General features: G+C 54.1%; 3 protein-coding genes and 1 non-coding gene across 4 annotated transcripts; all 4 read left to right on the top strand.

Annotated features, from left to right (window-relative positions):
- The first annotated feature begins 2,776 nt into the window (after window positions 1-2,776).
- On the top strand, window positions 2,777-5,747 carry AZU1 (azurocidin 1). Its single transcript, XM_006052754.3, has 5 exons — window positions 2,777-2,876; window positions 3,155-3,311; window positions 3,699-3,840; window positions 4,657-4,890; window positions 5,440-5,747. Exons 1-5 carry the CDS (start codon window positions 2,819-2,821, stop codon window positions 5,587-5,589), a joined length of 741 nt encoding a protein of 246 aa, XP_006052816.1. The 5' UTR covers window positions 2,777-2,818; the 3' UTR covers window positions 5,590-5,747.
- LOC112587212 lies at window positions 4,170-4,276 on the top strand. Its single transcript, XR_003111728.1, has one exon. It is a non-coding gene; the product is annotated as a U6 spliceosomal RNA (small nuclear RNA).
- A 9,320-nt stretch (window positions 5,748-15,067) lies between the features above and the next one.
- Window positions 15,068-18,628, top strand: PRTN3 (proteinase 3). The gene is made up of 5 exons (XM_006052753.3): window positions 15,068-15,153; window positions 15,818-15,977; window positions 16,385-16,526; window positions 17,597-17,827; window positions 18,198-18,628. Exons 1-5 carry the CDS (start codon window positions 15,087-15,089, stop codon window positions 18,366-18,368), a joined length of 771 nt encoding a protein of 256 aa, XP_006052815.1. The 5' UTR covers window positions 15,068-15,086; the 3' UTR covers window positions 18,369-18,628.
- Window positions 18,629-22,148: 3,520 nt separating this feature from the next.
- On the top strand, window positions 22,149-24,580 carry ELANE (elastase, neutrophil expressed). Its single transcript, XM_006052752.3, has 5 exons — window positions 22,149-22,284; window positions 22,599-22,755; window positions 22,918-23,059; window positions 23,887-24,117; window positions 24,272-24,580. The coding sequence occupies exons 1-5, from the start codon at window positions 22,218-22,220 to the stop codon at window positions 24,476-24,478; spliced, it is 804 nt and encodes a 267-aa protein (XP_006052814.1). The 5' UTR covers window positions 22,149-22,217; the 3' UTR covers window positions 24,479-24,580.
- The last annotated feature ends 649 nt before the right edge of the window (window positions 24,581-25,229 follow it).

The raw sequence follows: 25,229 nt of genomic DNA, 5'->3' as shown, positions 1-25,229 counted from the left end.
AACACACTAGGTGCTGCTCAGAGACTCCCGAACACATTAATACACTTGATGCTCAACACAGCTCTATGGCGGGAGGCGGGGGGTTGTTGTTAATGTCCTGCTGCACAGACAGGGAAACTGAGGCCCAAAAAGGGGCCCTTGAGGTCACCGAGTAGGAAGGGATGGACCTCTGGACCCCAGGGTCACCCAGCTCAACCAGCTGTGCTCTGAGCAAGACAGCAGCTGGGTCCAAGGAATGGACAGGGTGGGTGGCATGCTGGGGACTCGGGGCAGGGGGTAGGGGGGATGCATGGGTGGGATCCTAGGAGGGTGGAGATGGGAAGCAGTGTTGGGGGCGGACACTGGACTGGGGTAGGATCTGGTCCTGGGGGCCATGCTGGGGACACGGCTCAGCTGTGGGACCATAAACACAGCAGGGATCAGTCTGAACCCCAGGACCCCACCATTTCAGCAAGGCGGAGGACCCTGAGGCCTAGCACAGGACCCTGACACCTGCTCCCTCCACCTTCCCCAGGACTGCCCTGGAACAGCCCCCCACAGCCCCAGACACCAACTGGTGATCTGAGACGTGGGGTCCACCACCAGTCCAACCTCTTGGTGTCACCTGTCAGAAGACTTCGCTGATGGTCCAGTTGTTAAAAATTTACCTGCCAATGCAGAGGATGTGGGTTCAATCCCTGGTCCAGGAAGATCCCACATGTTGCAGAACAACTAAGCCCATGTGCCACAACTACTGAGCCCAAGTGGGGAAACTGGTGAAGCCCATATGCCCTAGAGCCCGTGCTCTACAAGAGAAGCAACGGCAGTGAGAAGCCCCCACAATGCAACTGGAGAGTAGTCCCTGGCTCACTGCAACTAGAGAAAGCCCGCATGGCAGCAAAGACCCAGCACAGCCATAAATAAATAAATAATAAAAGCTGAGGTGTCAAAAATAAGTAAAATTTTTAAATTGATGTGAAATTCACGTGACATAAGATCAGCCATCGTAAATTATACCATCCACTGGCCTTTGGAACATTTAGAGTTGTGCAACCAGTTAATTCTAGAACATGTCCCCCAAAGAAACCCTGTTTCCTTCAGCTATTATTCCCCTAACCCCCTAAACCCACAGTCCCTGACAACCAGGAACCCACTCTCTGTGTCTGTGGATCGAACTGTTCTGGATGTTTCCCATCAGTGGAATCATACCCTGTGTGTCTTTCTGTGTCTGCTTCTCTCACCGAGCATCGTGTTCTCAGGGTCTGTCCACGTGGTAGCAAGTGTCAGGGCTTTACCCCTCTTCACAGCTGAGGGATGCTCTCATGTGTGGAGGGACACGTTTGTCTGCTGAAGGGCATTTGGTTGCCTCCAGCTCCTGGCAGCTGTGACTCACACTGTGAACATGCGTGTGCAGGTTTCTGGGCCCTGTTTTCAGTTTTCCTGTGCCTGCACCTTGGAGTGGAGCTGCTGAGTAACAGGATAATTCAGTGTTTGAGGAGCTGCCTGGCTTTCCCTAGCAGCTGCAGGGTTTTGCATCTCAGCCAATGTGTCTGAGTTCCAATTTCCCACCTCCTCACCAACACTGTGTTTGTTCTGCCCTTTTCATCCTAGCCATCCTAGTGGGTGTGAAGTGGTGTCTCACTGTGGTTTTCATTTGCATTTCCTTGATGACTAATAATTTTAAGCATCTTCATGGCATGTTGGCTGTTTGTGTATCTTGGAAGAGATGTCTATTCAAACCCTCTGCCCATTTTTAAGTGGATGGTTTGTTTTTGTTGTTGAGCTGTGAGAGCTCTTTATATATTCTGGATACGCAACCCTGTCTTCCTCCCCGCTTGGCCTCATCTCTTGCTCAGGTACTGGATGCCCAAAACTTCTGAAGACCCTACTTTGAGGCCGGAGAAGGGCAGGCAATGTCTCCAGAATCTCAAGGCTCTGGGGGCTCCACGCACCTGCCCACTATATAGATGCACAGACTAAGGGCAGGTGAGGGACCCAGCCACGTACCTACAGATAAAAATCCTGTAGGTAAAAAGCTGGCCACAAAAGGCCACAGAGTGTGTGTGATTCCACTGATGGGAAACGTCAAGAACAGGCAAATCCACAGGCACAGAGAGTGGGTTCATGGTTATCAGGAGTTGGGGGATGGGGTGTGACTTCCGATAGCTACTTTTTTCTTTTGGGGTGATGGAATGTTCTAAAATTGGGGTGATGGCTGCATAACTCTGTGAAGATACTGAAAACCATGAAACTGCACACTTTAATTCAGTGAATTGTGTGGTACTTGAATTATATCTCAGTAAAGCTGTTTAAAAAAAAAAAAAAAACAGGGACTTCCCTGGTGGTCCAGCAGCAAAGATTCCATGCTCCCAATGCAGGGGGCCCAGGTTCAGTCCCTGGTAGGGGCACTAGATCCCGCATGCTGCGATTGAAAGATTCCCACATGCCCCAACTAAGATCCGGCACAGCCAAATAAATAATAAAATAAAAAGCAGTAAAGAACACACACACACAAAGGCAGCAGGACTCAATCCCAGACCAGGTGGGCAGTGGTGGGCCCTGGTGCTCAGGCTAGGAAGCTGGGCAGAGCCATGAGTGGCGGCTGGGTGGTGGCCTGACCCACACTGAGGGGTGGCCCAGTATCCAGAGGGGTAGACAGAGGGCGCAAGCTGGCACTTGGAGAATCCAGACAGGTTCCAGGAGCAGCCAGCTGGGGAGGTTTTGGGCAACTTCCTCTGCTCCCGCCAGGAGGGGCTGGGCCTGGGCGGGTATGCGCTAACGGGCTGAGGCCCCAGGGTATAAGGGCGCCCTGTCCCGAGCCACCCTCAGCAGCCCCGTCATGACAGCACTCAGACTCCTGGCCGTGCTGGCCAGCCTGCTAGCAACCTCCAGGGCTGGTGAGTGCTCACCCCAGGCCGGGCGTCCGCATCTGTGCAGAGGTTCAACTGCAGGGGACAGGCCTGGGGCAGAGGGACTGGCGGGTGCTGGCCCCAGTTTCCCAGACACAAGGCTCAGGGAGGGACAGTGAAGCAACCGGGCCCAGGCCACACAGGCCAGCTGGCCCCGACCAGCCCTGGGGCCTGTCCTTTTAGGGAACAGGAGTGCGGGAGGCTGGGGTCTCCCTGGGTATGGGGCTGAGACTGGGGGGCTGCAACACACCCTCCTCTCCCCCCAGGCTCGGCCCCTCTGGTGGACATAGTGGGAGGCAGGAAGGCCCGGCCGCAGGAGCTCCCGTTCCTGGCTTCCATCCAGAACCAAGGGAGGCACTTCTGTGGGGGCGCTCTGATCCACCCCAACTTTGTCCTGACAGCGGCCAGCTGCTTCCAGAGCCGGTGAGCCGGGGGCCATGGAGTGGGCAGGGGGGCTGGGAGAGGGAGAGAGCTCGGGGGACGGGGTTGGGGAAGAGTGGGGGGGGGTGTGCCTCGAAGGTGAGGAGGGGAGGGGCTTGGCAAGGGGGGCTGGTCTTAGGAAGGGTTGAGGGGCTTAGAGAGGGAAATGGGGCCCTGGAAACAGAGCGAGATGCAGCTACAGAAGGAGGATGGACAGAGGCCTGACCATCACTGATGTCCTTCCTCTGGCTCCCGGGCTGCGAGCCAGCAGGCTGGTAATCCCCTACCTTATTTGCAAGCCTGCCCCCGTGTAAGTGCCCACCCAGTGGTTGTAGAAGGCTGGGGGCTTCTGGGGAAGCCCAGCCTGGTATCTGCCCCCGCTGCTCTTAGGAACACCGGGATTGCCACCGTGGTGCTGGGTGCCTATGACCTGAGGCGTCGCGAGCGGTCCCGGCAGACTTTCTTCATCAGGAGCGTCAGTGAGAATGGCTACGACCCCCAGCAGAACCTGAACGACGTGCTGCTGCTGCAGGTGGGGAAATGAGCAGGGAGCTGGTGTCAGCCTGAGGGGCTAAGTGGGGACAAGCCATGTGCACAGAGCCTAGTGTGTAAATTGTACAGCCAAGTGCACAATCCACTTAGCCAACCTCTGGATCCTGTCTGTACACTGAAGTTGTTTCCAGATGTTTTTGTTATGACAGAATCACAATGAGTTTTTGTGCATATTTCTTTGTGAAAGTTTTCCCAGAGCAGCCACAACAGCTGGGCCAACTTACTCTCCCACTAGCAGAATTTAAAACTGCCCGTTTCGCCACATCTTTACTGACACTGCATATTATGATTTTTTAAATTTTTCTGCCAGTGCTCACTTTGGCAGCACATATACTAAAATTGGAACGATACAGATAAGACTAGCATGGCCCCTGCGCAAGGATGACATGCAAATTCGTGAAGTGTTCCATATTTAGGAAAAAAAAAATTTTTTTCCTGCCAATTCTGACCGAGGATGGAGGGTGGTGCTTTGTTTTATCTGCATTTCCTGGGCGAGCTCTTCACCTTCATGGTCTCTCAACCACGTTTGTAGTAAGGACCATTGATTCCTTCTCTGGAGGAACCAGAGGCCCAAAAGGTAAAGTCATTTGGCCAGGAGCCTGGTGGGCTACAGTCCATGGGGTCGCAAAGAGTCGGACACGACTGAGTGACTTCACTCACTCACTCCACAGCAGGTTACTGCCTAAACTGGGGTTTGAACCCAAACTGCTTTCCAGATCAGAACTCATGTTGCTGCCTCTCTGGCTCACAGCTGGCCCCCAGTTATGCCCTCTCCTGACCCAGTTTCCCTCACCAGCTGGACCGTCAGGCCAACCTCACCAGCAGCGTGGCGCTGGTACCACTGCCGGAGCAGAACGCCACAGTGGAAGCCGGCACCAGGTGCCAGGTTGCAGGCTGGGGCACCCGACGGCGTAGGGGGCGTCTCTCCCGAGTTCCAAGGGTCCTCAATGTTACCGTGACACCTGCAAACCAGTGTCGCCCCAACAATGTGTGCACTGGCGTCCTCACCCGACGGGGTGGCATCTGCCAGGTACCCGCTGGGTGTTATCTGGTGTGGGCTTAGTGTGGTGGGGGAGGAGGGGTCTTGAGAGATCGTGAGCTCCTCTTGGGGGAGAGAAAGCAAGTTCAGAACTCACCCTGGGATTAAATATTCAATTAGAACTAGATGTTTCAAATATTGGAGCCTGAGAAACAGTATTTATTCAACTCTGCCTGCCAAGCCCTATGCTGGGGGCTGGAGACACAAGAGGGAACAGGAGAGACTGCCCTTCTGGAGCCAGGAGCTCCTATAGCTTGTGGTTGAAGGGCTTGGGCATCAGCTATTAAGACAGGGATGTGGGGAAGAAAAAAAAAGACAGGGGTGTGCAGCAGCCTGGGGCCTTAAGAAGTTGAGGAGATGGGGGCGGCATTTGAGACCCGAGCTGCGAACAAAAGTAGGAAAAAGCACAGGCAGAGGAACAGCACGTAGAAAGGGCCAGGGGAATGAGCAGCTTCTGTGGGTGGCAGGGGTGGTGTTCTGGGCAGGAGCGGGGTGGAGGGCTGGGCCTGGGGCGCCCTGACCCTCCTGCCGCCCCTGCAGGGGGACGGCGGCACCCCTCTCATCTGCAACGGCCTGGCACATGGCGTGGCCTCCTGGTCCCGGGGGCCCTGCGGTAGGGGCACCGACTTCTTTGCGCGCGTGGCCCTCTTCAGGAACTGGATTGACTCAGTTATAAACCAGCCGGCCTGACGGACCCTGCCCAGCCTGCAGGGGGCGCTCCGCAGCCAGCGCTCAGCCCCCACCTGCACTCTGCGTGTCCATCCCGAGGCCCCACCCCGGCCCCCGCGGTTGTGACTCTAATAAAGGATCTGTCCCCATTCTGCCCACGGCACCTGACTCTGCTCTTTGGGGGCGGGCGGGGGCTGGGGGCCCAGTGCCAGGACCTCTGCCCACAAAGGTGGCATCCACCCCAGGGGTCTCCACTCAGGGAGTCTGATCGCGGTCCTGGGAACCAGGGGCTCTCGTGACCTCCACTCCACAGAGGCAGCACCGAGGTTCACAGAGATTGGGTGACTCCCCTGAGGGCACACAGCCAGAGCTGGGCTCTGAACCCACACCTGTGACATTACAGCCCCCATGAACCGTCTGTCATGTTGGTGGGGAATACAGTCACCTCTGGGGCTTTCCTGGTGGCTCAGATGGTGAAGAATCTGCCTGCAATGCAGGAGATGTGGGTTTGATCCCTGAGTGGGGAAGATCCCTGGAGAAGGGAATGGCAACCCACTCCTGTATTCTTCCCTGGAGAATCCCATAGAAGGAGGAGCCTGGTGGGCTACAGTCCTTGTGATTGCGCAGAGGGGAACAGGGCTGAGCGACCAACAGTTCACTGCTACCAATGCTTAGTGTCTGCAGGGGCTTGGCTCCAGGACCCTCATGGATGCCCAAATCCCCAGATGCTCAAGTCCCTTGTATAAAATGGTGTCATATTTGCAAGTGACCTACATACATCCTCTGTGCACTTTATATAATACAATGTCAATGCTGTGCAAATAGCTGCCTGCCTAAAGCAAATTAAAGTTTTACTTTCTAGAACTTTCTGGTAAATTTTTTTCCAAATATTTTTGATTTGCAGTGGGTTAAATCCGTGGGTGTGGAACGTGCGACCACTGAGGGCCGGCTGTATATTGTACAGCGAAGTCAAGAAACACATGAGAAACTGGCTTTAGACTGCCACTTGAATCACAGAAAGATAATGAGCCTAATATGAAAGGAACTAAAATATAAACATTAAACAATAAATATAATTATATAATTATGTATAAAACATAAATATACTTGTATAAAGAACCTATAAAACATAACAAATATAACTATAAATGATACATAAAACTTAATACATATAATGTATTAAACTAAAATAAAATTGTAAATCACAGACTTCCGTGGGGGTCCAGTAGCTAAGACTCCATGCTCACAATGTAGGGGGCCTGGGTTCAATCCCTGGTCAGGGAACTAGATCCCACATGCTACAACTAAAACCTGGCACAGTCAAATAAATATATATATATATATTTTTTTAAGTTAAATCTTACATTATATATTAGTACCAATTACATATTATACATGCATTTTAAAAATATACTTAGGAACTTCCCTGATGGTCCAGTGATTAAAGATCTGCCTGCCAATGTAGGGGACACAGGTTTGATCCCTGGTCTGGGAAGATCCCACATGCTGAGGGTCAACTAAGCCCCAGTACTGCAAATACTGAAGCCCAAGCACCTAGATCCTGTGCGCCACAACAAGAGAAGCCACCACAATGAGAAGCCTGAGAAGTGCAACAAAGAGTAGCCCCCACTCGCCACAAACTAGAGAAAGCCTGCATGCGGCAACAAAGACCTAGCACAGTCAAAAATAAATGAACAAAACATGAAACGTTATAAAAATACCTGGGGAATAATGAATCAACATTAGAAAAACTAAGATCATGATATCTGTGGTCCCATCACTTCATGGCAAATAGAGGGGGAAAGAGTGGAAGCAGTGACAGATTTTATTTCCTTGGGCTCCAAAATCATTGTGGATGGTGACTGTAGCCATGAAACTAAAAGACACTTGCTCCTTGGAAGAGAAGCTATGACAAGACTAGACAGTGTATTAAAAAGCAGAGACATCATTTGCTGACAAAAGCCCGTATAGCGAAAGCTATGGTTTTTCCTGTGGTCATGTATGGATATGAGAGTGGGACCATAAAGAAGGATGAGTGCCAAAGAACTGATGCTTTCAAATTGTGGTGCTGGAGAAGACTCATGAGAGTCCCTTAGACTGCAAGGAGATTATACCAGTCAATCCTAAAGAAAATCAACCCTTAATATTCATTATTTGTTTTTCATAAGTTATTGATGAAATTCACATAATATAACATTCACTTTTTTAAAGTGTATAATTCAAAATATAACTAGCGTATTTCACTAGGCTGTGCAGCCCTCACCATCCAAACCTCGCTATCCAATTCCAGGACATTCCATCACCCCAATAGAAGCCCACTCCCATCCACATCACCCCCCATCTTCTCCCCCACCCCATGACGACCAGGAACCCAGTCTCTGTGTCTGTGGATCTGCCTGTTCTGGACATTTCCCATCAGTGGAATCATACCCTGTGTGTCCTGCCTGCTTCTCTCACTGAGCATCGTGTTTTCAGGGTCTGTCCATGTGGTAGCATGTGTCAGGGCTTCTCCTCTTCTCAGGGCTGAGTGATGCTCCTGTGATGTGTAACCATCATCTGTGGAAGGTCATCTGGGTTGGTTCCACCCTGGCTGTTGTGAAGCCGGTTGCTAAGGACATTCATGTACAAGTTCTACTTGAACATTGATATTTAGTACCATGATTTTACCAGGAGGCATATTGGGGGTTCATAATGGGTCCTCTTTACAGAGGGGCAAACTGAAACCCAGAGAGAAATGTGTGTCTCAGGAGCCCAGAACAGTCCAGGGGCCCCACCTGTTCATTGTTCAGATGGGGAAACTGAGGCCCTGGGGGTTGGGGTCCCAGAGCAGAGGGTCCCAGCTTGGAGCCCCAGACACTGACACCCTCGAGGATGGAGTGTTTTCCTTTCTTAAAGAGAGAAGAGCAAAAAGGCAGAAACCCTGAGGATGAGCCTCTCTCCCTCACCCTCCCTGGATCCCAGGTATGTCGCTCAGGTCTGCTCGGCCCCCTCCCAGCTCCAGTTCCCGGCAAGGCCGTTGTCTGTTGCGCCAGCCACAGTTGGAGTAGGAAGGGGACAAAGCCGCAGCTTCTAGCCCTGCTTCCTCTCCACCCATGGGCCTGACCCCCAGAGGCCCCAGAGAGTTCCTCCAAGTTACGGCCCCCAGTGCCCCCAGCTCCCCACCCAGGCCACACTGTCCCATCTTCCAGACCAGCCTCTGCCTTCAGGAAACCCCCGAGTCCTGCGCTCACCCGCCGGCCCCCATCCCAGGCCTGGAGCAGAGAGGCGGACCCCAGGCCATCCTCCTGTTGTGACCGATGCCATGAACGCCCCCTGGCTCTGAGAGGCTCCTTGGGGGGGTGAGAGCTCCCTGCCAGGACCTCCTGGGCCATTCTCTAGCAAAGTTATGTGTGTGTGTTTCTTTTTCTTTCTTTGGTTAAAGATTTATTGAAATGTACTTCACATACCATACATATAATTCACCCACTTAACAATTCAGTGGCATTTAGTACAGTCACTGGATTGTGCAACCACCACCTCTAATTCCAGAATATTCCATCACCCCAAAAGAAGCCCCATCACTATCAGCAGTCACCCTTCTTCTCCCCAAGCCCCTGACAACCAGGAACCCACTCTCTGTGTCTGTGGATCGGCCTGTTCTGGACGTTTCCCATCAGTGGACTCACACCCTGTGTGTCTTTCTCTGTCTGCTCCTCTCACTAAGCATCGTGTCCTCAGGGACTGTCCACGTGGTAGCAAGTTTCTCTCCTTTTCAGGACTGAGTGATGCTCCGTGTGTGTATCCTATTTCATCAGCTGACAGTTCATGGAGCTCTCTTCTGTATCCGGTGAATCAACCCCTGACATGGGGATGTTCTCATCACCCCCATCACTAACAGATGGGGAAACTGAGGCTCAGAGAAGTGGTGTGCCCAGCCCAGATTCACAAAGCACAGTAGAATGTGAACCCAGGTGAGGGACTATGGAGCCTGGCGTGACAGGCTGGCACCTTTGCTCACCGTGTGCCCAGCACCCTCCAATGCTCTCACTTATGCCCCCTCCCACTGGCAGCCCTGGGGAGGGACTATGACTACCATCACCCCACTACTGTTCAGTTACCAAGTTGTGTCCGACTCTTTGCAACCCTGTGGACTGCAGCACACCAGGCTTCCCTGTCCCACATCATCTCCCAGAGTATGCCCAAGTTCATGTCCACTGAATTGGTGATGACATTCAACCATTTCATTCTCTGTTGCCCTCTTCTCCTCCTGCCCTCAATCTTTCCCTGCATCAGGAAAAGTTGGTTTCCCAATGAGTTGGTTCATCACATCAGGTGACCAAAGTATTGGAGTTTCAGCATCAGCATCAGTCCTTCCAATGAATATTCAGGGTTGATTTCCTCTAGGATTGACTGGTTTGATCTCCCTGCAGTCTAAGAGACTCTCAAGAGTCTGCTCCAGGACCACAGTCCGAAAGCATAAGCATAACTCAATGAAGCTATGAGCCATGCAATGTAGGGCCACCCCAAGACTGAGGGGTCATAGTGGAGAGTTCTGAAAAAATCTGATCCACCAGAGGAGGGAATGTTAAAACACTCCAGTATACTTGCCGTGAGAGCCCCACCTCACCATACAGGTGGGGGAACCGAGGCTCTGAGCAACCGGCCTGCTGGACCAGAAGGAGCTAGTCTGCAAAGATGCTCTTGTTGAAAGAGAAAATCCTGTTCTGAAAGCAGATAGCACAGCAGCCCCGGGGTTCTGTGGGGACACGTCAGAGCCACACCCAGAGCTGTGGCAGACGCCCTGCAGGAGGACCTGGGGACCTTTCCCAAGTGACCGGGCTGATGCATGAATTAAAAATGTGTCAGCAATACAGATGGCCAACAGGCACACAAAAAGCTGCTCTACATTGCTAAATAGAGAAATGCAAATCAAAACTACAATGAGGTATTACCTCACATCAGTCAGAATGGCCACCATTAAAGTCTTCAAGGGACTTCTCTGACAGTCCAGTAGTTATGAATCTGCCTGCCAAGTCAATTTTGAAAAAGAAAAACAGAGCTGGAGGAGTCAGGCTCCCTCACTTCAGACTATACTACAAAGCTACAGTCATCAAAACAGTATGGTACTGGCACAACAGTAGAAACATAGATCAGGAGAGAACAGGAGAGAAAACCCAGGAATAAACTCATGCACCTATGCCAATTAATCTATGGCAAAACAGGCAAGACTATACAATGCTGAAAAGACAGTATCTTCAACAAATGGTCCTGGGAAAACTGGACAGCCACATGCAAAAAGGAAGTCAGATCATTCTTTACATCTATACCCAAAAATAAGCTCAAAATGGATTAAAGACCTAAATGTGAGACCAGATACTATAAAACTCCTAGAGGAAAACATAGGCAGAAAATCCTCTGACATAAATTACAGCAGCATCTTTTTTGATCCATCTCCTGGAAAAATGGAAATAAAAACAAATAGATGGGACCTACTTAAGCTCAAAAGTTTTTGCATAGCAAAGGAAACAAAAAACAAAATGAAAAGACAACCCACAGATTGGGATAAAATATTTGCAAAAGTGTGACTGATAAGGGATTAGCCTCCAAAATTTATAAGCAGTTTATGATGCTTAACAGCATCAAAACAAACAGCCCACACAAAAAATGGGCAGAGGACCTGAATAGACATTTCTCCAAAGAGGACATAAAGATGGCCAACAGGCAGGTAAAAAGATGTTCAACATTGCTAATCATTAGAGAAATGCAAATCAAAACACCAGTCAGAATGGCCGGCATCAAAAAAACCACAGGGACTTCCCTGGTAGTCCAATGGCTAAGACTCCACGTTCCCAATGCAGGGGCCCTGGGTTCAATCCCTGGTCAGGGAACTAGATCCCACATGCCGCAACTAATGATTCCACATGCTGCAACTAAGACCTGGTGCAGCCAAATAAATGAATAAATGTATTTTTGAATTCATAACAAATGCTGGAGAGGGTACAGAGAAAAGGTATACTGTATGTACAGTGTACATACCTGCGCTGCTGGTAGGAATGTAAACTGGTACAACCACTATGGAGAACAGTAGGGAGGTTCCTTAAAAAACTAAAAATAGAGCTACCATATGACCCTGAAATCCTACTCCTGGGCATATATCTGGAGAAAAACATTATCTGAAAGGATACATGCACCCCTATGTTCATAGAAGCATTGTTTAAAATAGCCAAGACACAGAGCAACTTAAATGTCTAACAACAAAGGAAAGGATAAAGAAAATGTGGTGTATATATATATATGTAACATATGTGTATATATATATATAATAGAATATTACTCAGCCATTTAAAAGAATGAAATAATGCCATTCACAGCAACATGGATGAACCGAGAGAGTGTCACACTGAGCGAAGTGAAGTCCGACATAGAAGGAGAGACACGATATGACAGTCCTTACGTGTGGAATCTGCAAAGCAACGATACAAACCACTTAATTACAAAACATAAAAAGACTCACAGACTTAGAAAAGGAAATTATGGTTGCGAGGGCAGGGGGAGGATAGTTAAGGGGTTTAGGAAGGTCATGTACACACTGCTGTATTCAAAATGGAAAACCAACAAGGACCTATTGTATAGCACATGGAACTTTACTCAATGTTATGTGCCAGCCTGGATGGGAGGAGGGTTTGGAGGAGAATGGATACATGCATATGTATGACTGAGGACTTTAGCTGTTCACCCGAAACTACTACAACATTGTTAATCAGCTATGCTGCTGCTAAGTCGCTGCAGTTGTGTCCGACTCTGTGCGACCCCATAGACGGCAGCCCACCAGGCTTCCCCGTCCCTGGGATTCTCCAGGCAAGAACACAGGAGTGGGTTGCCATTTCCTTCTCCAATGCATGAAAGTGAAAAGTGAAAGTGAAGTTGCTCAGTCGTGTCCGACTCTTCGCAACCCCATGGACTGCAGCCTACCAGGCTCCTCCGTCCATGGGATTCTCCAGGCAAGAGTACTGGAGTGGGCTGCCATTGTACCCAGATACAAAACAAAAAGTTAAAAGTTCAGGGGAAAAAATTCATGGTGCATCCGTACTAAAGCAGTTTATGTAGACATTTAAAAAATAATAAAAAAAAAAAGAATCTGCCTGCCAATGCAGGGCTCACAGGTTCAATCCCTGATCCACTGCTGAAGGACAACTGAGCCCTGCTCCACAACTACTGAGCCCAGATGCCTAGAGCCCATGTTCCACAACAAGAGAAGCCACTGCAAACAGAAGCCTGTGCACCACTAGAGTAGCCCCCTCTTGTCTCAACTAGAGAAAAGCCTGTGCACAGCAATAAAGACTCAGTGCAGCCAAAAATAATTAAGTTAAAAAAAAGTCTACAAATGGGTCTGCCCTAGTGATCCAGTGGTTAAGAATTCGCCTTGCAATGCAAAGGACATGGGTTCAATCCCTGGTCAGGGAACTAAGATCCCACATGCCTTGGAGCAATTAATGCCACACACTGCAACTACTGAGGCCCCGAGCCACAACTAGAGAGTCTGTGTGCAGTAATGAAAGATACCACATGATGCCACTAAGACCTGACACAGCCAAATAATTTTTTTTAAGTCTATGAAGAGCAAATGCTGGAGAGAGTGTAGAGAAAAGGGAACCCTCCTACACCGTTGGTGGGAATGTAAATTGGAGCAGTCACTGTGGAGAACAGGTTGGAGGTTCCTTGAAAAGCTAAAATTAGAGCTACCATATGATCCTGCAATCCCATTCCCAGGCAAACACCCAGACAAAACTAGAATTCCAAAAGATATATGCGGCCCTATGTTCACAGCAGTTCCATTTGCAATAGCCAAGACATGGAAGTAACCTAAACATCCACTGAGAGCAGAATGAAGCTGTGGCACGTGCATACAATGGAATACTACTCAGCCATAAAAAAGAATGGAATGATGCCATCTGCAGCAACATGGATGGACTAGAGACTCTCAGACCAAATGAAGTGAATCAGAAAGAGAAAGACAAGTACCACACAATATCACTTGTATGTGGAATCTAAAATATGACACAAATGAACATATCTACAGAACAGACATAAACAACAGACTTGTGATTGCCAAGGGGATAGGAGGGCGGGGAAAGGCTGTACTGGGAGTCTGGGATTAGCAGATGCAAACTAGTATATCTAGGAGGGATAAACAACAAGATCTTACTGTAGAGTGCAGGGAATTATATTCAATATCCTATGATAAACTATGATGGAAAAGAATATATATACATATATGTATAACTTAGTCACTTTGCTGTACAGAAGAAATTAACACAATGTTGTAAATCAACCATACTCAATAAAATTTAGAAAATAAAAATACGTTGGCAGAGACAGGGCAGCCGATGCAGGGGACCTCAGTGGGCAAAAGGCAGAACAGGCTGTTTCTGCCTTGGACGATCCTCCCAGACACTGGATCTCTCCAAAGGGGGAAGTGTGACTTGGCAGGAGGGATCTGGAGTCTGTGGGACCCCCGCCCAGGATGCAGATCCCAACTCCGTGTGGGGGCCCCACACAAGCTCCAAATGCCCACCAGTACACAATAGGAAGGACAGGAAAGGCTGAGCAGCTGCCCCAGAGCCAAGGAGACGCAGGGGAGCTCCTGAACCAGAGACGGGAGATTGTGACATCCAGGCGACCTGTGGAAGAGACAACATTTGTGCAAGACCAGGGTCCCAGGGATGCCGTGGCAGCAAGTCTGGGAATTTTGCAGGCTTCTGTAAGCGTGAAATGGTTTCAACATAAAAAACCTGAAAAGTGTGTTTTTGCCCCCCCAATTTCATGAGCTCTTCTACCTATGCTTCTGTAGGTTTGAGCCAGTTATAAATAAAAACACAAATAAATAAACGTCTCCTGGGCACCCAAGTCTCCCACACCCTCCCACCCCCGATACAGAGCAGCATCTCTGGCCTCAGCCACTCCTTGCCAGGTGCCCCCACCCCAGTCATGATGACCACAGGTGTCCCTGGGGGAAGACCACCCCAGGCCAGAACTCTGCTATGGAATGAAGCATGAATTCCCCAGACAAAGTCAGGGCAGAGAGATGACCCTGTGGGTGTGAGAAGGTGAAGGGTGCTAAGACCCCCCCATTCCCTTTTATGTCCCACAGAAGGGGCTTCACCCTAAGCCCTGCACACACCAGCCACGTCCCTCTTTGCTGGGGCTACGGGGACCCTGTAGGAGGGGGGCAATGTCCCCTTGGAAATGTGGAAGGCTGGAGGGCTGTGGCCACACTGCCCCCTGGCCCAGAGGATCTCAGCAGGGGGTGGGTGCTAGCCAGCTTCCCACACCTCTTGGGGGTGGGGCGGGACCCTGAGCCTGAGCTTGAAGCCCCTGCAGCCTTCTTGGGGTGCGGCTTTAAACCCCAAGCTTCCTGAGGCCCTGGGGTTGTAAGGAGGAAGTGGGGACGCCCAACCCAGGTGTGGGGCAACCCCAACGGCCTGCTGAATGCGACTATAAGAGGGGGTGGGCGGGCGGGCAGGGGGCACTGTTGGACCATGCCCGGAAGCTGCAGACCCCCTAGCCCCTCCCTGGCCCCAGTGCTGCTGGCCATGCTGCTGGGTGGTGAGTGGGGTCCATGTCTGCCCAACTGTCCACCTGTCCCACACCCTCACTGCCCAGGTGGAGAGAGTGAGGCAGGCTCAGGCTCAGGATGGGAGCCTCAAGAGGAGGGTAGGAGGAAAGGAGGGGGATGGGTCTGTTTCCCCATCTGTGAAGTGGGCAAAACCTAGTACCTCCTGCCCAGGCAGGTGTCCTGGGGACACAGTGTAACCGGAATCCCCAGACAGTGCCTGGCACACAGCAAGCGCTTAATACATGTGTGAGGGCACACCAATGAACGTGTGACTGGATGAATGAGGCAGGTGTCATAGGAGGCCCGGGTGAGGGGCCTCCACTCTCACCCCAAGGAGGCTGACTCATGCCTCAGCTTGTCCATCTCCTGGCCCCCAGGGCTGGGCACCGGGCCTCCCGGAGCCTCCAGGAGTAATGATGATGACCTCGGGGCTCTCCGCCCAGCGCTAACAGTCCCAGGCCGGGTCCCTTTCCCCCAGCAGACCCCAGTCGGTGTTGCCATGGGACCCCCAGTTTGCAAATGGGGAAACGCAGGCTCCGCGGGATTCCGGGCCAGGCAGCGACTCTGCCTCCTCCCCTGTCCCCTGTCTGGGCTCCCTGGAGGTGGGGCGGGGGCGTGAGAAGAGGCGACTGCCCCTGACCCCCGCGTCCCCAGGAGCAGCCCGGGCCGCGGAGATCGTGGGCGGGAGGGAAGCCCAGCCCCACTCGCGCCCCTACATGGCGTCGCTGCAGCTGGCTTCCGGCGGCCACTTCTGCGGGGGGACCCTGGTGCACCCGAGCTTCGTGCTGACCGCCGCTCACTGCCTGAACAACTTGTGAGTGCGCCGGCGCGTGACGGGCCGGGGTCCGAGGGGGAGGGCGGACCTGCTCTGGGGTCCGGGGTCCGGGGGGCGGAGGGCAGGCCTGCCCGAGGGTCCGAGTCGGGGGTGAGGCTCTGCTTGCGCTTCTCCTGGCCTCACCCTTCCATCCGTCCACCTGCCGAACCCTCTCATCCCAGACTAGGCGGGCACCTGCCCTGCCCGCTCCCCGCCCCGCCCGACGTGGCTCCCTGATGCCCCAGGAGGATGAGCTCAAGCCAGGGGCCCAACCCTCGGGGGCAAGATGCAGACGGGGTGGCGGGTCTCTTGGGGCAGCGGTGGGGAGTTCCCGAGGGGCTGCACCTTGGCCTCAGGACGGGAGTAGGGAGCACGGGTAGGCTTAGCACGAACGCCCCGACCATCAGGAACCCGCAGCGCGTGCGCGTGGTGCTGGGGGCCCACCGCCTGCAGACCCCCGAGCCCACCCAGCAGAGGCTCGGCATCAGTCGCCTGTTTGAGAACAACTACAACCCGCAGGAGAAGCTGAATGACGTGCTCCTGCTGCAGGTAGGCGGGCGGTGCCGGCGCTGTGCTCCACCCTCCAGTGCCTCCCGCTGCGGGCGGGAGGACGAGCCAGGCACCAACTTCGGAGTATGCGGGACCTTCCATCCCATCCCCACCCCCTTCATGGACTTTGCCCGGCTGTGTCCTCTCCCCGCTCCCTGCACTATTCCCAGATACCCTCACCTTTGGGTTCCCAGATGGCTCAGTGGATAAAGAATCACCCACCTGCAATGCAGGAGATGCAAGAAATGCGAGTTCAATCCCTGGGTCTGGAAGATGCCCTGGAGGAGGGCATGGCAACCCACTCCAGTATTCTTGCCTGGAGAATCCCATGGATGGAGAAGCCTGGCGGGCTACAGTCCATGGGGTCGCAAAGAGTCCGCATGACTGAAGCGACTGGACACCCACAGCTTTGGCACCAGCCTCCCCTCCTCAGGGAGGCCTCCCCTAGTTTGCCCCTGTGTCACCTGAGTGATGCCCCCCCACTCACTGTACAGGATGAGGCTCTACTTCCCTTGACTGTGCCACTTGCCCTCCTCTTCTCAGCCCTTCCTGGCCCAAAGATCAGTTCCCAGAGCAAAGACGTAGTGTCCCTAGGTCTTAGCCAGGATCAAGCATACAGTTGGGTGACTTCCCTGGCGGTCGAGTGGCAAGACTCTGTGCTCCCAATGCAGGGGCCCTGGGTTCGATCCCTGGTCAGGGAACTAGATCCCATATGCCCTAACAAAGAGTTCGCATGCTGCAACTAAGAAGACCCAACACAGTCAAATAAATAGTTAAAAAAAAAAAAAAGCATACAGTTGGTGCTCAATAAGTGCTTTGTATGTGAATGAACACCACAGTGACCAGTGCTACAAACAGGTGGCTCATGGCCTCAAGGAAGGTTAAACTGAGCCCTTGTGAGTTTGGAGGGTGATCAGGACAGCCTCCCTTGAGGTGGTGACCCTTGAGCCAGGCAGAGGGAACAGCATGTGCGAAAGCCGGGAGGAGGCACTTTGGGATAATGGTCTGTGGGTGGATGTGGGTCTGGAGGCGGGAGCTCACTGTCCCCCCACCCCTGCCCTCTGCCATAGCTGGACAAGCCGGCCACCCTCAACACCCATGTAGCCATGGCTCAGCTCCCCCAGCAGGCCCAGCCACTGCCCCACGGCACCCAGTGCCTGGCCGTGGGCTGGGGCCGCCTGGGCACCCTCGAGCCACTGCCCCAGGTCCTACAGGAGCTCAATGTCACCGTGGTCACCTTCCTGTGCCGGCCACAGAACGTGTGCACCTACGTGCCCCGACGCAACGCTGGCATCTGCTTTGTACGTATTGTATCGGCGGCTCTGGTGCAGGGACCGCAGGAACCGCCCCAGGAGGGAGGGTGGGAAGCGGGGACCCAGCCCTGCCTTCTCCTTCCTGAGCAGCTGCTGCACCTCCATCTCCCCATCTGGAAGGTGGGCACACCCGTCGTAAGGGGTGATGTGGCCTTTGTGGGTCTGGGGGCTCATCCATCCGGAGGCCCCTCAAGTGGGTGACCGACCCCCACTCTGTGGCCACGCCCATCTCCCCGTCTCACTGGAGTGCCTTCAGTGAGAAGGGGGAGCATTTCACCCCTGCGCGGCCCCTTCCCCCAGGCAGCCTCGTCTGGCTGCTGGCTTGGCCTGAGGGACTGACCAATCTGCTCGTCCACAGGGGGACTCTGGGGGCCCCTTAATCTGTAATGGGGTACTCCACGGCGTGGACTCCTTCGTGGTCCGGGGATGTGCCACTGGCCAGTACCCCGACTTCTTTGCTCGCGTCTCCCTCTATGTGGACTGGATCAACTCCGTGCTGAGCAGCGTGGGGGGCAAGGACAGCCCCTGAGGCCCCCAGAACCCCTGCAGGCGCTGTGGACAGAGGCAGCGGGTCTGTTTCTGTGTCTGTGCCCCCTCTCCCCCTCCCTGGCAGCCCCACCTGTGCCGTCAATAAAAGCTGAACCACCTCCCTGGCTCTTGTATGTCCTTCCCAAGGGTGATGTCCGGGAGAGCGGGTCAGGTTCCTCAGTGTCTGGGTCCTGAAACCCCAAACTCGAGGTGGGGGTGAGAACAGAGGCCTGGAGGCCAGATGAGGGCCCAGGTCACCATGGATCCCACTCCCCAGATGCCCACAACCCTGCCTGTGTGACCCTGGGCAAGTGGCTGCCCCTCTCTGTGCCTCCGTTTCCTTATCTGGAAAATGGAGTCACCCCACACATTTCCAAGTGTCCAAGGAGCCCCACTCTGGCTCTGGGGGATGGGGGGTCCTGTCCAGTTCTGTGTGTATTAGTTAGTTGCTCAATCATGTCCGACTCTTTGTGAGTCCATGGACTGCAGTCTGCCAGGCTCCTCTGCCCACGGAATTCTCCAGGCAGGAATTCTGGAGTACGTAGCCATTCCCTTCTCCAGGGGATTTTCCTGACTCAGGGATCAAGCCCGGGACTCCTGCATTGCAGGCAGATTCTTTACTGTCTGAGCCACCAAGGGAAGCCCTTTCATCAACATGGCCTCTTGACTAAGCCATCACAACCTGGGGTGCCCAGGGCCTGTGGGGCTCCTGAACAAGTCAGGGGCCGGTATAGGGCTATCAGGAAGGCTTCCTGGAGGAGGTGGCAATGCCTGAGCTGACTCCCAGTGGAGGAATAGGAACAAAAGAAGGGTTGTGCAGACAAGGCACAGACCAGGCAAGGGCCCTACATCAGAAGTAGTTTGGGGATGTGGGGAACAGCAAGGCCAACTGAGTTGGGGAGGGAGAGCAGGTCAGGGAGGGGCAGGGCTGGAGCACACATGGCCACCAGATGACCTGGGGTCTAGAGGAGGAGCCTGAGGCAAGGCAGAGGTAGGGGTCACAGGCCAGCCATGGAGAGGTCAGGTGGCCATGGCAATGCAGCAAAGGAGGCTAAGAGAGAGGAGCCAACCAGCTCTGGGCACACACCAGTGTTGGAAGGCAGCTCTTTGGTTATTGATTTACTCTGCTGCCACCTGGTGGAGGCACACAAATTCAAGCTGGAGCCAGAATCCCCTCAGGCCCGCTGCCTTTTTAACTGTTGCACAACTCAGCTGACCACCCGAGCAGAGGAGCTGAAGCTGGCTTGTAGCAGCAGCAGGAGCGAGCCTGCGCTGAGACATGGGGCAAGGCCGGAATTCTGGGAAACCCCCGCTGATAAACGTCAGGGGAGGGCTGGGAATTCCCCCCGCAGCTCCCACAGGCCCACGGCAGGGAAGTGCTTTCTATAAAAAGCCCAGAGGGACCTCTCCCGCCGCACTGGGGACAAATGAGGTTTGCTGGAGGGCATGTTGGACTGAGCCCATTGATGGGAACAGAAAGACCCAGAAAAAAACAGCCCCGGGTGTTTTCTATTTTCTATGAGCTCCAGCACATGAGTGTGCATGTGGTGTGTGTGTGTGTGTGTGTGTGTGTATATTTGATGAGTCAGAGGAAAAGTTCTGCACAAAAAGCATCAGCTCCAAGGAGGGGAGGAGAGAACAGGGGCCTGGGAGCTGGGGCTGACTTCTGGAGGTTGACAAGGCTGTTGACATTCAGGGGAGGACCAAGCCACAGGAATTATAAACAGGATGCTGCGGAGAAGCGACCCAGGGAGGGGGCTGGCCGGGAGAGCAGGGCGGCCCCCAGCAACACAGGATCCCCTAGCCTCCAGAGCAGCATTGTCCTGTGAGATGCTCCACGTGGCATCACTACTCTGATGGGAACCAGAACACCCCCAGGAGAATCGTCACCATACCCTCTGGGAGAGGGTTAATGGTTAACAAACCCTCAAGGACGGCACTTTCTTATCTAAGAACTTCACACAAGTTCATTCATTTAATCCGTGGGACAATCTCGTGAGATGGGAACCTACAGCTTCCATTTTACAGATGAAGAAACTGAGGCTTGGAGAGGGCCTGAAGTCACAGAGGGCAAGTCCCCTGGAGTCCACAAGTTTAGCCATCGCGACCTGTGAGGATGTAGCGTGCAGGTGGTCCTCAAAAGATCCAACTTTGTTTAAGCCTCCTCCATTCTCCCCACCCCCTCTGGAAACTAGGTTATGTATACAGCAGGTGCTTACCAAGTGCTCTATGGTAGCTTTAACTCAACAAAGTGGGGAGCCTGCCAAGAGGGGAGAGGTGGGGGTTGACTTGCCTATGGCCACACACCAGGGGTGGGGGGATCCAGGGACAAACTGGACTCCCACCCTAGCTGGGCTCTGGGTATCCCTGGGTGCCCCCGCCCACCTCTTCCTCAGATGGATCCGTTGGTTCCCGCCCCAAGCCTTGCTCCAAGCCAGGAGAACGTTGCTTCTTGCGACAGCCTTGGCTACGGCCGTTGCAGCTGGAGCAGCTGGGGTTGGGAGGTGGGTGGGGGGAGGGGAACGGGTGCCATGGGGCTGGGGACTGGCCCTGGGGGACCCCATCTCCCTTGTCCAGCTTGAGCTCTTCCAAGGTCCATACCAAAGCTCTCAAACTTGGATGGAGATCCATGGTCCAACCTCCAGGACCAAGAGGGAATTCTCTCCTCTGGCTCCGGCTGGAAGGGGTTTCAGAGTTCAGAGGGGCAATGGTGGGATGGGTTGGGAGGGGTTCCTTCCCAGAACCTCAGAGGGCCCCCAGAGATTGACCGAATCCCAGGTAGGAGTGAGTTCCCTGTTAGGAGCAGCAACCAAAGACCAAAGGTTGGAAGTCCAGGCTCCCAGAGGGACATCCAAAGCCAAGGAAGTCAGCAAGCCCCCCTATAGCTGTGAATTTTGGGTTCAAAGCCCAGCTCCCCCAACCATGTCACTGGGCAGGTGGCTGATGTGGAGACCCCGCCATGCCTGCAAAATATTAGGACAGAGCTGGGTGCACGTGATTGCTGTTATCAGAGAGCCCTGGTGAAACTGAGGCACGTGGCATCCCAAACAATTCCTTTGGGCCAGAGTGACCAGTATTCTTGCCTGGAGAATCCCATGGACAGAGAGGAGCCTGGCAGGCTACAGTCTATGGGGTTGCTAAGAGTCGGACACAACTGAGCAACCTAGCACACATGCGTGCATGACCACATTTAGCAAAAATACAGGACGCCCTGCTAACTTTGAATGTCAGATAAACTAACTTTGTACATAACTACATGCAGGGAATATTGGCTTCCCTAGTGGCTCAGGTGGTAAAGAATTTGCCTGCAGTGCAGGAGACCTGGGTTCGATCCCTGACTCAGGAAGATCCCCTGGAGAAGGAAATGGCAACCCACTCCAGGATTATTGCCTGGAAAATTCCAGGGACAGAGGAGCCTGGGCGGGTACAGTCCATGGATTGCAAAGAGTCGGACACAACTGTGCGACTAACTTTCACTTCACTTACATAGGACACCCTGCTAACCTTGAATGTTGGATAAACTTTGTTCATAACTACATATGTGGGATATGTGGGATACTCATATGTGGGATACACTTATGTTAAAAAGATGTCTATCTGACATTAGGGTTTAATCATGCACCCTGAGTTTGAACTGGTGACCCTCCTGGAGCCTCCTGGTCATTTGCACAGGTCCTTCCCCAACTGTTCTTCCCATCACCCAGTCAGCCGTCCTCCAGTCCCCGGGATGGGGAGAGGAAGTAGGGGCACCTGACCCCACCGTTAGCAACTGCAACTGCCTCCTGGCGTGGGGACTATAAGAGGGACAGGTGGGCACAGAGGGCAGAAACCCTGGAGCCCCCAACCGACCATGACCCAAAGCTGCAGACACTTCAGCCCTGCCCTGGCCCCCATCCTGCTGGCCCTGCTGCTGGGTGGTGAGTGGGGCCGAGTCTGTCCCTGGTCTTCTGCTCCCGCCTCTCCACTCACCCTGGACCCTGCCGGCCCCCTCCTCCTCATGGGATGAGGAGGAGACTGAGGTTCTGAGTGGTAAGGGTGAAGGGGGGGTTCACCCCGCACCCTGTGGGGACTTCAGGTCTGGCTGCGCCGGAGCAGGAGGACCGTACACGCCCCCTCCCCTCTCTGGGTGACAAGCAATAGAAGAGCCCAACCCTGCGGGGCCCTGGTGGGGGTTCCAGGGGTCGGAGGGTTCCTCCTCCGCTTACCGCCCCACCCCCGCCCGTGCCCCCAGGCCCCGCGCTGGCCTCGGAGATCGTGGGGGGCCGGGCAGCCCGGCCGCACGCCTGGCCCTTCATAGCTTCGCTGCAGCTGCGCGGAGGCCACTTCTGCGGCGCCACCCTCATCGCGCGCAACTTCGTGCTGTCGGCAGCGCATTGTCTGAACGGCCTGTGAGTGTCTCCGCGCGCGCACACATCGGGGTCCCGGCGCGAGGGGCGTGGGGCCGGCCCAGGGTGGGGGCTTCCGGCAAAAGCGCGAGGGTTTGCAGGGTCCCCCTGCGCCCCAGCAGGGTCTCTCCGCCGCCATCACCTCCTGTCCGCCCCCGACCCCAGGAACTTTCGATCGGTGCGCGTGGTGCTGGGGGCGCATAACCTGCGGCGGCAGGAGCGAACCCGGCAGATGTTCAGGGTCCGGAGGGTCTTTGAAAACGGCTTCGACCCCTTGAGCCTGCAGAACGACGTCGTGGTTCTCCAGGTGCGCGGGGGGCGGGGCGGGCAGGGCAGGTGCAGCGCCCTGAGAGGCTTGGGGAGGGGGTGAGGGGCAGGAGACTAGGGGGTGCGGCGGGCGGGGGCAGACCTGGTGTCCCCACTAATCCCGGTGCTTCAGTCACCCCGCTGTGAAATGGAGAAGTACACCCCCGCACCCCGCAGGGCTGCCAGAGATTAGATAAGACAGCCAGAAGCTCTGAACAGCTGTCTTTGCTAGCAGTGGGCACCGACGGCCTCCCTCTTTGGGAAATGGGGCAAAATTACCTACATTCGGTGGGTGGGAGTCTGGACGCAGAAACCTACCTTTCCCCTCTGCTTGCACAGCTATGATTATTCTCTGAGAATGTTCTAGAACAAGGGCCTTATGGTCGCTGGTGTGACCCATGGTTTGTTCTGTTGAATGCCTACTGGTTACTGCACTCAAGACACATTCAGGGACTTCCCTGGTGGTCCAGGGAAGACTCTGCACGCCCAAATTCAGGGGGCCCAGGTTCAATCCCTGGTTGGGAAACTAGATCCCGCATGCTGCAACTAAGACCCCACGCAGCCAAATAAATAAATAAATATATATATTTATATATATATGTATAAAAGACATGTCCAGAGATGTGGCCTCAGCCATGGTGGTTCCTCCCACTTTACAGACGGGGAAAGTGAGGCTCAATGGGACGCATGCAGAGGGTGGGCGTCCTGCTCTTAAATACCCCAGGACAATGGTAGAGCCTCCGTGGGGGAACCTGGCCCCAGAGTCACAGCCGTGGCTCACCACCCCTCCCCTGTGACTGCTTCGTACCCCACCACCCTCCTCTGCAGCTCAACAGGATGGCCACCCTCAACGCCAACGTGCAGGTGGCCCGGTTGCCTGCCCAGGACCAGGGCGTGGGCGAAGGTGTGCAGTGCGTGGCCATGGGCTGGGGCCGTCTGGGCACGAACCGGCCACCACCCCAAATCCTGCAGCAGCTCAACGTGACCGTGGTGACTGGCCTCTGCCGCCCCACCAATGTATGCACCCTGGTGTCACGCCGGCGTGCTGGCATCTGCTTTGTAAGTACCCTGGGTGCCCCCAGCCCCTACCCCACCCGCTCCCAGGCTGCTGCAGCCAGACCCCTGGAATATCTTCCCCACCCTGAAGGGCAGGTAGGTGGAACTGAGAGGGCTGGGCCGGGAACCCTAGCCTCCAATCTGTCTGGCTCCACAGGGGGACTCTGGCGGGCCCCTGGTCTGCAACGGGCTGGTCCATGGGATCGATTCCTTCATCCGTGGGGGTTGCGGCTCTGGGGTCTTCCCAGACTCCTTTGCCTCTGTCGCCAAGTTTGCCAACTGGATCAACTCCATCATCCGGCGCTACAGTGACGACGATGGCCCCTCTCTCCGCCCCAGGGACCCCACAGGCAGGACCCGCTAGAAAGGCTGTACCTGTCACGCCCCCTCACCTGCCCTTGGCTGGGCCCTTCCCATGAAGCATCACTCAGCATCTGGCACAATAAAAACCTCTCTCTGTTTTGTAGAAGGTGTCTGCGTGTTTCTTGGTTGTACAACTGAGTCTTGAAAAGTCCTCAGGAGAAGGCCTTGGGAGTGTCACGAGTACGCTGCCACCAGGTGGTGGCTGGTTCAGGGCCCTGGGGTAAGAAGACCCGTCTCTACCTTCCACAAAAGGATCCCAGTTGCTATTTCTTGGACAGGGAGAAGCCCGGTAGGCTGCAGTCCACAGGGTCACTAGGAGTCGGACACGACTGACCGACTTCACTTTCACTTTTATGCACTGGAGAAGGAGATGGCAACCCACTCCAGTGTTCTTGGCTGGAGAATTCCAGGGACGCGAGAGCCGGGTGGACTGCCATCTATGGGGTCCCACAGAGTCGGACACAACTGAAGTGACTTAGCAGGAGCAGCAAACATAATTAAACCAGTGCTGCGGGTGGTGATAACGCAGAGCACTACAGCAGGTGTTCACACGTGCTTACAAGCACAGACATCATTCTGAGTCTTTGCAAGTATTCACTCAGCTTGTCCTCTCTCTGCCCTCAAGGCAGGTCCCATGAGTGCCCCACTTTACAGATGAGGAAGCAGAGGGGCAAACAGCTATGAAGTCACTCTCAAGAACCTGGGTTCGAGCCCCAGCTCTGTGACTTTGAGCAACTTGTGTGCTGTCTCTG

Source organism: Bubalus bubalis, chromosome 9 (assembly GCF_019923935.1).
Source record: "Bubalus bubalis isolate 160015118507 breed Murrah chromosome 9, NDDB_SH_1, whole genome shotgun sequence".
In the NCBI taxonomy this organism is placed as follows: domain Eukaryota; kingdom Metazoa; phylum Chordata; class Mammalia; order Artiodactyla; family Bovidae; genus Bubalus; species Bubalus bubalis.
This window is presented reverse-complemented; position numbering and strand designations above follow the sequence as displayed.

Coding starts and splice junctions, on each gene's coding strand:
- AZU1 (XM_006052754.3), top strand. CDS start 2,819: ATGACAGCACTCAGACTCCTGGCCGTGCTGGCCAGCCTGCTAGCAACC. Junction 3,312..3,698: donor GCCAGCTGCTTCCAGAGCCG/GTGAGCCGGGGG, acceptor CGCTGCTCTTAG/GAACACCGGGATTGCCACCG. Junction 4,891..5,439: donor GACGGGGTGGCATCTGCCAG/GTACCCGCTGGG, acceptor CCGCCCCTGCAG/GGGGACGGCGGCACCCCTCT.
- PRTN3 (XM_006052753.3), top strand. CDS start 15,087: ATGCCCGGAAGCTGCAGACCCCCTAGCCCCTCCCTGGCCCCAGTGCTG. Junction 16,527..17,596: donor ATGACGTGCTCCTGCTGCAG/GTAGGCGGGCGG, acceptor CCTCTGCCATAG/CTGGACAAGCCGGCCACCCT. Junction 17,828..18,197: donor GCAACGCTGGCATCTGCTTT/GTACGTATTGTA, acceptor GCTCGTCCACAG/GGGGACTCTGGGGGCCCCTT.
- ELANE (XM_006052752.3), top strand. CDS start 22,218: ATGACCCAAAGCTGCAGACACTTCAGCCCTGCCCTGGCCCCCATCCTG. Junction 22,285..22,598: donor GCTGGCCCTGCTGCTGGGTG/GTGAGTGGGGCC, acceptor CCGTGCCCCCAG/GCCCCGCGCTGGCCTCGGAG. Junction 22,756..22,917: donor GCGCATTGTCTGAACGGCCT/GTGAGTGTCTCC, acceptor CCCCGACCCCAG/GAACTTTCGATCGGTGCGCG.